This window comes from Rhea pennata, chromosome 5 (assembly GCF_028389875.1).
Source record: "Rhea pennata isolate bPtePen1 chromosome 5, bPtePen1.pri, whole genome shotgun sequence".
Lineage (NCBI taxonomy): Eukaryota > Metazoa > Chordata > Aves > Rheiformes > Rheidae > Rhea > Rhea pennata.
In genome coordinates, this window is record NC_084667.1 from 61,872,932 (window position 1) to 61,885,144 (window position 12,213).

General features: G+C 42.2%; 1 protein-coding gene across 5 annotated transcripts in view; it reads right to left on the reverse strand.

Annotated features, from left to right (window-relative positions):
- Positions 1-12,213, reverse strand: part of BRF1 (BRF1 RNA polymerase III transcription initiation factor subunit) — a 170,811-nt gene that overhangs the window by 44,046 nt on the left and 114,552 nt on the right. For all 5 annotated transcript variants that reach the window (XM_062577185.1, XM_062577184.1, XM_062577188.1 and 2 more), the window contains 3 exons: positions 3,432-3,493; positions 1,054-1,135; positions 901-956 (listed from right to left, as the gene is read on the reverse strand). In XM_062577185.1, the coding sequence (XP_062433169.1) occupies positions 901-956; positions 1,054-1,135; positions 3,432-3,493 (200 nt within the window). The remainder of the gene's footprint in view (positions 1-900; positions 957-1,053; positions 1,136-3,431; positions 3,494-12,213) is intronic.

A 12,213-nucleotide genomic window follows, 5' to 3' on the forward strand; every position in this document is an offset into this window, starting at 1 on the left:
ACTCCTATGTTGTCGGAACAAAAAGGTGGGTGTCTGGGCTACTTTCCTGTGCCAAAGAGTTATACAATTTTGAAAATTGCTGGTAGAATGCCACGTCTCTGTAAGTGCAGGACGAATGAGAAACTCTGAGGTATAAAACAGTGGTTCATTGTCTGGTTTTGTTTTTATTGTTGAAATACCTAGGGGAAGTAGGAAACTCTGTCTTTCACATTAGTCAAAAAAAAAAGATATAGGATATACACACTAAAAGCTAATGTGGATTTTTAGTTGCATGTGGAAGATTGTGCACAGATTTGACTTGTATTTGCTCAATTACGCAAAATACTAATGCTGTAAATCGTGAATACACGGCCAATTAGGCTGCTTTAAACTGCTCAACTTGGAGACAGGACATGCCATTTGTTAACATAAATATCGCACTCTTTATGAAAGGTAGAACAACATATTCCTTCAAGTTACTGAAACAAAGATCTGTTCAATTCTTCATAAAGAAATCATTATTTTAACAGTCCAGAAAAGTACTGAACTTACAGCAAGTACACACAAATTCCACATGCACACATTAAAAAAAAAATCAGGCATGTCTTAAGAATTGTATTTAAATAAGCAAGCAATTAGGACAGTAATCATAAATGCAGTGAACTTGTTCTGAATTTGCAGTGCAAAGCATTTTTTCGTAACATTAATTTTCAAAAAGTTCAGGCAAGAAGAAAGTGTTTTACTCACCAACTGAAAACTTAGAGCCTTGCCATTCAATAACAGGTAGACATATAGTAAGTTTTGTCGGTTTAGTGGTGACCTGTACCATTATCCCCATACATCCTACACGCAGTTGATCAACAGATGTAAAGAATTTCCAGGACATTTTCAAACAAACACAATTAGTACACAGTTTTATACCTTGTGCTCTTTATAAATCCCAAGTTCTTTTTCTTTTGCTATTCTCGCTTCTTTTTCTGAAAGACGACAAAAGGGTAACCGGCATGAAGATTACATAGGCTGTATGTTTCAGCAACACTGGCCAAAAGGAGAATTTCAGTCCTCTATACTTACCTTTTTGTTCCTTCAAATAATCTGCATTTTCTTTCATCCACAGCTCTGCTTTTATCTGAGCTTCTGTTTCATTAAGTATATACTAAAAGGCAAAACAAAGTTAATCTGTTTTCAGAAATCAACTTGAAAACCACAGAAAAAAACAATGAAAAAAACACTGGCAAGGTCTATCCACATTTTGTTTTTTAAAAATACATTAACAAAAGAAAATACAACCAAGAGGCAAGAATCAGAGCACTTCTAGTAACTTCGAGAGCTAGCGGAAACAATGGCACGTTGTAAAAAACCAGCGTTAGCGCTTTCCAAACTACGATGGGGTGACCAATAGCCATCCAGGACTCACTGACAGTGGTCCACAATTAACCTACAGAGTCATCCTGTTTCCGTGATCTTTTTCAGATGATATGGAGACTACCATGACAACACAGTAGTCTGCAAGTAATTCTGTCTGTTGATGGTGGTCTATAATTCAAAACAGTATGGAAACCATTGCTCTGTGCTACCAAAACAGAAACATGTGTCTTCTGGCTAGGTTTCTGTGAAGGTTTAGGCACAGTTATTACGATTATTAGTTCACTGCCATGTCTGTAGGGACGAATCTGGTTTAGTTTGCTGGTATTTTAGTCCTCCAGCTTTCAGAGAGTTGGGTTCAGCACCCGTATCTAAACTTTTTCAGTTATTTCCATTTAGTCTCAGTAACATCGTTAGTATGTGTGGAGCTGAAAAACATACCTAGAACTATTCAGATAAATTACAGACAGAAATACAGAATGACAGACAGAAAGAGGGAGGGAGGGAAGGATGGAGGGAGGGAGAACTCCTTCTTCAGCTACTTAGGTATAAAAAGTGAAGCCAATATTTAGTACAACTGGCCGTGAAGCAAAGGTTCTGTAATTGTGATGCTCCTTGGGAGTGAGAACTTCTGCGGAACGGAGAAGACAAACGGGATCATCTTCCACGAACAAGACACTTTAGTTTTACGGAGCTGACCCAAAACTTGTAAACGATGTTTAAGTGCTAGTAAAACAATTTGATATTTCTACATTTTATATTTTTTTGCCTTCTGGATTTTCTCCAAGTAAAGGGTGCGCATAAGGATTTTACGAGAAAAATCGCTCTAATCAAATGCAAGCAATGCAGGGAGGAGTCCTTCCTATCAGGGTAAACAAGGCGAACCAAGCTGCCGTGCTACCGCCGGTTTATCAGACCAATATTTTCTCTGCTTCATCTGCTTCTATTAAAGGCAGGTCGTAATAGTAAAAACGCGCCTCCTCATAGCTCACTTATTCATCCTTCTTACACTTTTAGAGAGTTCATAATCTTGGGCTTACAAAATTACCGCCTATTGCCATGGAAATGAATGTGAGGTCGTAAAAGCAGAATTATGACCCCACTGCAGAGTCTAGAAGGAGGAAAAAAATCTGTCTGCGCTTCCCCAGCTTTTGTTTAAATTACTGATCTGTTATATTGAAAAGCTTTAAAATCACCTCCGCGAGGTTTCATATTGACGGGCTCCTTGCTACCTCCGCACCAAGCTGACTCCACTTACAAGACACTTTTTCCATCTGCCGGCCTGACAGGACCCGCTTTCACTGCTGATGCCATGCGGAGCCTTCTCCTACTCATTGATCCATCACCAGGAATATTCTGTAGACCAGCTTAAATTCTTAGCAGTATCTAGGCAACCCCATAGCTTTCAATGACTTAGGACTCCTAAAGGAGCTGGTAGCATTAGCATTATTTGTTCAAATTACGCCTTTCCCTTCAAACCAGCATGTTGACTGGAGAGGGCATCACACCAAGGATCAGAAGAGCTGGCCTCTATCTTGTGTTTCAGCGTTGACCTGCTGCTGGGTGGCCTTCAATAAGTTATTTTCCACAGCTGTCTGTCACCTATATTTGGGCCATACAGTAACGGATACCTTTCACTGCCATGCAAATAAAAATAAATATAGAAAATGCTGCAGAAGCCTTTGACTGAGCACGGAAGCTGTGCATGCCGTTTCTCCAGTTCGGCTTCCATAGCAGCATCTTATGTTCAATGTATCTTAATTAAATAATATATTTACAGCTACAAAAACTTTTTAAAGTCCTTCTTAAGAGTAAAGGATGTCCTAAAATACAGTTATTCCAGCGCAATAAGAGCGAGCAGCAACAGTCCCTTATACATAAGGGCAAGGAACAACACTAAATTCATGGGCTTGCACAAACAGTTGTTTTGAACTCAGATCGCCAAAATCTCCCGAACCTCTGTACACGTCAAAAGTCGGCGCTGCCGGGGTGCCGAGGCAGGGAGGGGAGAGGACGCCGCGGACGAGAACCGGCCCTCTTTCTCCGGCAGCCGCGGGCGGGAGGCGCGGGCCGGGGCGATACCTTACCCTATCTATTTCGCTGTCATCAATTCCACTGAGATCCAGTTCCCCGTCGCCCGAATTCTCACCTGCACAAAAAAACACACTCTGATTAGGCGGGCGCGCGCTCAAAACCAGCTGCGGTTCAGGCTCCCGGGCAAAGCGACGCCTGCCAAAACCGCCGTCTTTGGGGCGCCTTCGTCCTCCCGCTCTTCCTCAGCGAGGCTTCACGTGCGCCTGCGCGTTCTCAGCCCGGGGGCTGCAGCCAAAAATTCGCCACTGAAAAAAAATTTGCTGGTCAGGAATCGGTGCGGCCCGCTTCAGCCCTGAACATCTGTGGGGCATTTCCAGTAGCGTTTTTCTTTTTTTTTCTTTTTTTTTTTTTTTGTTCTTCTTTTTTTAGTTTACTGCCACAAATGCTCACTCGGAAGCTGGGGAAGGCATTTTAGGAAGATGGCACCATTTTTCTTTCATCGTAACATGAATCTTTCTGTCAGAGCCCGCAGGTCTAAGCTATAAATTCTGGCTTAGAAAATACTTTTGGTTATCGGGGAAGCAGCACGGACCAGCGAACGCTCCACCACGCTGACGGTCCTCCCATGGTTTACACTTGATTCTCACTTACCATCTGATTTTTCAGAACCACTTAACTCATGTCAATTCTGTAAAAAGATGTATATTAGTTTTCCCATCTGTAAAATGGGAATTATAAAAACATCTCCAGATTTTAAAATAATTTTTAAAAGCTATGAAAGGGTCTAGATAAATGCTCAGCGTTAATGAGTTTCCTTAATTACAATTTTACTCTATAGCTTTATATTTACTAAGATTTTTGAAAACAGAAGGGTTTTTATTCTACGCACTAAAAAATGCAGTAGCACAAAACGGAGGCCTAATTAGGTACTGGCATAATTTACAGCAGCAAAAACTGGTTTTCCACATCATACTAATGTACAGTAGTAATGCACTACTAATGCAACACAGGTAGAGAAGAAAATAAATAATTCAAGGAAGAATTATTCTGAGGAATGAAGCAATCTGGTAATCTCCAGTATATTTAATCAAGCTTGGGCAACAGATAATGAGTTTTCTTGCAGGAGAAAAGGACAAGACAGGAAAGGAAAGAGAAAGGAAAGAGAAAGGAAAAAGGCCAGGTTTAAATAATATGCAAACTAAAAATAAAGCGCTGCAGAACAGCTTGGCGCCTTCACGGTTGTGCTCCCCACTCGTGCTTATGTGTCTCCCCGCTTCTCAAGACCTCTGAATAGTCAGACTCCCCCAATTTGGTATTTTTCCCAGACGCAGAGCTAGCGAGAAGGGCGATGCTGGGATGGCGCAGGGGGATCCCGCCGGTGCCGGACCTCCTTAACCAAACGGCAGGTTTTCGCGATGCGGGGCCTTGAGATGGGAGTGGAAACAAGCAGAGGTAGGAAACACGAGCGCTCCCACGTAACCCTCTCCTCGACAAAACTCAAACAGTTAAACCGGTCGCCCAAAAGCACGTACAGGGTTCGATATTCACGGAGCAGAGGAGTAAATCCTGCAGCCTGGTGTCCAAGGTGCCTTTCCTAGAGATGGTACACCTGGATCCAAGGAAAGTCTCATTCCTTATGCAGGATATGAGAGCTCAAAAGCAGAGAGCGCCTAGACCTCTCCTAGGTCTGAGGAAGCTTGTGCAGAAATGGGATTAAAGCAGGGTCTCCTGTATGCTGAGCGAGTGCTGGGGCTCAGAAGAGAGCTCGTCTCCCCCTCTTTGCTTCCTCTGTCCTTTTTTCCCCACCGGATTTTGGGGAAACAAATAAAACTTTCAATCTAGCTTGTGTGGATCAAGAAAGTTTTTTTCTTCTCCCCCTCATCTTCAGTGGATAAACAAAAATAACAACTGTTTACACAGGCTTGGAATTGGGGCCAAAGAAAAGGGGAATCATTCTCGTAAACCACTAGCAGGTTTTAAAAATCTCAGGCTAGAAAATCAGAGTTTGGTATCTGTATCTGAGAACTATTCTGGACCCAGGTCACAGCAAAACATAACATAAAATTCTGTGAATCCCGCAATTATTTGCTGCAAAGACTGCCCAAGCGTTTTGCAAATAATAAAAACATCCCCACTGAAATCAAGCTGCAGCAGCTTTTATTCATCATTAAGCACCTCGCTTCTCCTATACGCTGCTATATTTTTGGATCAGAGATTTAAAATTTAATATGTCACAGTGCAGTAGGTGTCTGTTGGCCAGGCTGAGAATGATGTCACTTCAGGCACCACGAACAGTTTCACATGTCATTTTAAATACAACTTGTTACTGAATTAGGTGCCGGTTTTCCTCATTGGATCAATTAGCAACAGGGACCGAAAACTCATTCGCCAACTGGTAAAGAGAAGAAATCAGAGACAAGTTACACATAATAAGGATTTCTTAGACCCCAAGATAGCCCTGCAGGGAGTAGTTGCAGGGTATCCACTCTGCCTGCAAGGAGTCCTTTTTGCTGCCTACGTGACAGATATTCGTTAAATCCAACGAGTTTGGGGTACCTTCAACCCCCCAGTTGAAACTTCCATTAGAAAAAAAAAACGCTAAATTTTTTTGCAGAACGCCAGTTCAGGAATGAACTCATCCATTTCAGTCTACAACCTTCCATAGCCATCACTTCCAACACGAGCAGACCCTACCAGCTATGAACATTCCTCTGCTATATGTTATACAGCTCACTCCGGGGCACAGAAAGTATGCCCCTTAGGTTTTTGTATGCCAGAAAGATCTTCCCAGCTGCTAAACTTCTCAAAACAATTTCTAAATGATCATTTTCTCTTTTAATAACAGGGCTGAAATGAAATTTTCAATGAAACGAAAACACAGATGTGGCCAACATCTGGCCCAACCTCTTAAAGGCTTATTTAAAAGCAGTAGTGTCATGTGACAACAGTTCACATACGTTGTGGATTTCTTCGGTTAAGAAAAACGACGACTTTATTGCAGGGCACGGACAAAAAAGAAGTTCTACATCTAAAACAACAAAACTTCAAAATCCAATTAGGTCTAAAGAAAGAAGCAGTCTATTCAACTCAACAAATTCCTCTACTGCAACCGGAGGAAGACGGGTGTTTCCAGAGCTTTCAGTCAAGGTCCTCAGCCACTTTCTTGTAACTTAATACTGTCACCCAGCCAGCTCCCAGAATATTTGAAAATTCAGAGCAAAAAAGCCCTTTATTAACCGCCTTTAACGTCTTTGCCAACCAACTTTAACAAACATAAGGCCTACAGACAGACATTCTGGATTAGGTTTGTAAACCTGTAGGATTATTTACTGTTCCTGTCATTACCGAACGCACATTAAACCCTCTTTTAACACACTATCTCCCCCTTTCTCTACCTCTATGTATCTAGTTAAATGTACATTTAGCACGATGTTACAGGGATTTATTACAAAAGAATAATTCTGGCTGATATATTTTTAAAAGCCACATTTTTAAAAACAGACGTTTTAAGAATGTGTTTTTCTATTTCTAGTACAGGAGGCAGCACTATTTATTGCACTGCCCAGATAAGAGGATTTCCTTACACACAGCAGTGAAGGCTGAACACTTCTCAGGAAATCCTCTGAAGCTTATATAATAGAAGGCACTTGCTTCTCTCGTCCCATCCAGCAAATACATCCTCTGTCACATGATTTCATAGAAGTCAAAGAACTGAACCGGTTTAAACAAAAAACCCTTCTACCTATTCATTGCAGGGCTAGACAATAAGCATTCAGAGCATTTCAAAACACTTTGGGGCCAGACCACGGCAAAATCTAAAAACAGCCAGGAGGGGTAGTTTCATTAACAAAAACGCAAAAAAATATCTGACCCTTGAGCACAGGCAGCAGAAACGGTTGGATTCGTTATTGCTCTCCAGGGAGGGAATAAAAACAACAGGAGCCACTGAAACATCCTGCAGACAGCATCGGAGGAACCCCACAGGGCAGAAGTGCTTTTGCAGCTACCGCTGATGAGAGGTGTTGGTGCCACTCTTGGAGCTCCGAGGAGCTCCCCCAGAAGGCAGCAGCTTCCAGTAAAAATAAAATGAACAACTCCACTAGAATATAATTGATTAGTTGATCAGAGAGGACAAGAACCCATCCGGAGGGGGAAGAAAACTGATTTACTAGGGTGAGTGAAGAGAACAGTCATTAAGCTTGAGTAACAGGGAGGAGAGCGGAAACAGCACACGCTAGACAAAGTGGTGTAGCAATCAGGTGTGGAAGAGAAATGGATGTGAGAAAGCAGCAGTAGCAGCAGCATGGCATGAAGTGTGGCGTAAAAGGATTGATGGCAGGTCTGTGTACAAATAAGCCACGTCAAGTCAAGGTGTGTGCCGAGTGCAGGGGTCTCTATGAGCAGGCTATGCTGCTGCTTTAGATTAATATTGGCCTAGGAGTCTTTCGAGCAGGCTGGAAGGTTATCTTGGCAATTTTCACTGTTGGCAATTTCACTGCTTATTACCCTACATGAGAAGTCCAGATAAGATGCCTCTTTCCACAGTTCCAGTCCACCCCTGCATGCTCCAAATCCCAAAGCATTCTGTCCGTGGCTGCCAAAGGCTCAGATTTCCCCTAGTCATCTTTGACAATGTCATCATGTGCTGTGAGCATAAAAATCAGCCACAAACGAAAAGCAAAGCGTAAGGATGGAGTAAAATTAATCACACTTAATGAGACAATATGTGCCACAAAAATACATGAATTGCATTCTCCTATTAAGTGAAGATGTTTATTTTTTTATCCTACCTGAATCCACCTTGAAAATTACAGTCTACTCATTCATAGTGCCAATTCGACATCAGAATTTAGGTCTAAATGACTACGGAGCACACGAGGCCATGCACACAGCATAAAGATAAATGAAGTCTGTCACATTATTATTTCCTTCTGCCAAGGCAAGGTTAAGGGGTCCTCTCCAGCTGAAGCCAAGTTTCCAGCCTCCTAGCTTCTTAAGAGAAAGCAAACACACCACACCACGAACAGTGAGGCCCCTTCTTCCCAGAAACGTTCATTCCTGCTGACTGGAGATGGCAGGACGCGGCGCTGTCTGGCGCCACGCTTCCCACGAGCACAAGGACAGCTAGTGTTCGCACTCCAAAATACCCAGTGGGCAGCTTCTGACGTAGGGACTGAAAGGAGCGTGGAGGCAAAGCCTGAAAGGGGCAAATGAAGGGCAAAAAGGGAAAAAGCCTCATCTACTGAAACAAATTCCACATACCTTTGCACTCTTGCAAGCGTGAGAGGGTGGCTGCGCAAGGTTCAGTCTTTTCACGACCCGGGACGTACAAGCGCATTAGCATTTCCCCGCTCCTGTTTGCTGCAAACGGGAGCTCCTCGGAGGGCACCCAGGAGCACGAACGGGCTAAGCCGCCAGCTGCTTTGCAGTTGTCAGACTCACCTCACGTCCCCGAACATGTAAAGCAAGCACCGCTTCACCAACAGGTCCTTATTACGTGGCTGCAGCTCTATTTCTTCACGCTGAAATCCATACTCTAGGTGTTACATTTTTTCTGCAGCAGCTGATTGACATCTGATGGCCTCATTACATTAGCCACTTTCATACTGTGGTCACCAAAAAAATATCCCATCACAAGAACAGAATTTTAGATGGATGTGCTTAATGATATACATAAGGTCCTACAATGAATTATGAGAAGCACTTTTCCAATACTCAGTCTTCTCTGACTGTTATTGTGACTGCGAAACTTGTCATTATTTACTGAGCACACTTTTTTATAAATTAAATTTCAAACAGGAAAAAAAGCTGCTTTTCTGGTAGTACATCCAACATTGAAAATAAAAATTCTATTGTTTTGTCTCACAGTCCACGAAGCACCTAACCAAACTACAGATATACATTTTCCATGCAGTCAAAGGTTAGGCCACTAGTCTAGTAGACATAGAAATTTATTAGCTTGGACACTAACTAATTATAGAAAGAGTTAATTAGTCCATTCTTTCCAAAAATCTCCCTAGATGCATATATTTTAAAGCAGGTAGAGAGAAAACAATCCAGCAATAAACAATACCCTTCTGATCCTGAAGACCTTTTTCTTCAGAAAAGGTAAGCTCATGCTTATTGAACTACATAGTAAAATAAAAAGCCCTTAGTAAAAAAATCCTTTCAGCCTCCCAAAATAAATACAGCTGAAAGTTAAGCTTTTCAACTGAAGAACATCTTGATATTGTCTCAAAACTAGTGGCAGATGTTTTTCTTCTTTCATGTTTGTGTCCCTTCAACACCTTTTGAAAATTGTGGAAGAAAGAGAATACCTTATGCAACCTGCTTGATGTTACTCTTTTTTAAGATCACAATTCTTGCCGCCATGATCACGTCTTAAGTGCTTAGATGACTGCTCTCAACCATACGACAAAAGCTATTTTTTGCTGATGAAGCCAATAATGACCAACGACCAGTCTGACAAATGTTCACCCAGAAACGTACTAATTAGCTATCACAGATGACATTCTTCAGCTCCAAGGCGCTGGAACGGTACAAGCTCTGGTACAAAGACACAAGTCTTCTTCAGCTTGTGATTTCTGCACCCAGCAATTACAGCAACGATACGCAGCTCTCCTGTGAAACGCGCAACGTGAAGCCAGGTTCACTCTAGGACCTAAGCATTCTTCCACACCTTCATACCCTCTTGTCTTTGCAGTTATGAACTGAAAAGTCGAGATGTTTTTAAAATGAAGACTATACAGGCAGAGGTTTTCTCCTACTTATTGCTCTTTTCCATCTGATTTGGAAAAAAGTCACCAATTCCCTACCGGATTTTCCTCCACTGGATTTTATGTTGTTCTTGGCATCTCTTCCCTCTTCTCCCTCCCCCAGCCTTCCTTCTTTTGGTGCCTTCTGGCCCGTATTTTCTGCATTTTTTCAGATCTCTGCAGGGGTATCCAACAGTAACAGTTTATATAAAGGGAAAGGCCAGGGAGAAGAACTGACCAGCATCTTAATCAGCTCCCCTCTTCAAACTCTGCAAGCGTAAAGTGCTGCTGTAGCTCATGCAGAGGGCTATGGCTGTAATAAGCTCTGGAGAGCAGACAGCAAAGGAAAACTGCCTCCAAGTCACTTTTTCTGTGCTGCCAGATCACTATGTAAAACAGCAAGCACTTTACACAGGAGCCAGCTGTACAGGGAACAGCTGGTTTTACGTTTAAGTGTTGAAACACCATTTCTGCAACTGCAGCTAGCAGGTTAAGCAGCCAGATCTCGCTGTGGGTACTAAGTGCACTTAGTTACCCCTGAATCCTGACCTGGCCAGCAGTCACCCCCCTCAGCAGAAGGACATATGTCTTCTTTAGAACCAAATCTGTACCTGCAGTCTACTGTCCTCCCTGCCCCAAACAAAATGAGATGGGGAGCTCTGCAGTGCAGAGAACTTAAAAGCAAATCCTGGAATTTTGTTTGGATTATTATCATCTTTTTTTTAAAAAAAAAAATATGAATCAATCTCTATTCTACTGGGAAAAAATTAAATGTATGCACTCACATATACACACAGGTCTTAAGTTAGTGAGATGCAAGAGACTCAAAACACAACATTTTAGAGGTTGACTTTAGCTGATTAGAATTCCGAATCAGTTAACTTCTTTTCTTAGGACTTCACTGAAAATTCAAGGCTGGCTCAGATGATGGCCCCAGGTTGGCTCAGATGATGGCAAGTCTCCTTGAAGAAAAATACGAATAGTTGAACTCTCATGATGAAGTGCAAAACAAAGCCCAGCCTTACTCTGACACATCTCTCACCATGTCAGTGTTACTATACTTATCCTTGCACTCTTACCCAAAAATCCCATACCTCCAGGGACATTCACACAGGCCAGCTTTAGACATCTAAAGGCCACAGATTGACATACACTTTATCACATGAACTGGCACATGCCAGTTTTCCTGCCGAAGAAGCAGTCCTCCTTCTGCCCTGCTCCTCTCATGCCCCCACCACACTATCTTCTCCTTTGCTTTTGTGCAGTCAGTTACAGTGATCTGCACCATCAAACTCCTCCAGGTTAAAATCCACCTAGCAAAATAACTAACACAGGCAAGTGAGAAAGAAGAACAAGCTAAACTTTCCAGCGATAATTTTCTTCTAATAAACTTCATCTTCTCACAGTAACAGTGGGGTAACATCTACACCTCTTCAAGGTTTCAGGGCTGGGCTATGGTCAATTGGAGAGTAAGCTCCAAACAGGCCACCAGAAGCCCTGCAGATTACAGAAATGCTTCAGCAGGCAATTATTAGCATTAAGACAACAACCTAATATAGTGTATTAAATTATATATTTCAGTCTTCATTCAGAGGGAAAAAATCAATTTGTATTCTGGTCATTTACCACGCTATCCAGGCAGGCTGGATGGTGAGAGAAGCTGTTAACTGCAAGAAAATTACCAGGTAAGAAATTTCTCATTTTGTTACTCAGCTTCTCCCCTCATTTGTTGCTAATGAAAATAACAAGCAGTGAATTACAGATGGGGAAGGCCAAGAGAAGTCTATTATTATTATTATTTATTTATTCTATAGAATGTCAGGCAAAAGCAGAAGCTCCCTTACAAAAAGCAAGAGCTTTGTAAATGAAGCTGTTATGTGGAAACCAGCCCCAAAGGGAAGTGTCTCTGCCATGGACGTCGGCTGGATTCAGAACAACTACCGGGCAGTCTTTTTTGCAGCCAGGAATATCAGAGACATGGGGTAGAGACAGGTCACACAGCAGGATCCTGACTCTGTGGTTTAGCGATCGGAACCTCCATTTAGGTAGACAAACCTGGAAGGAAGAGATGCAGGTTTGA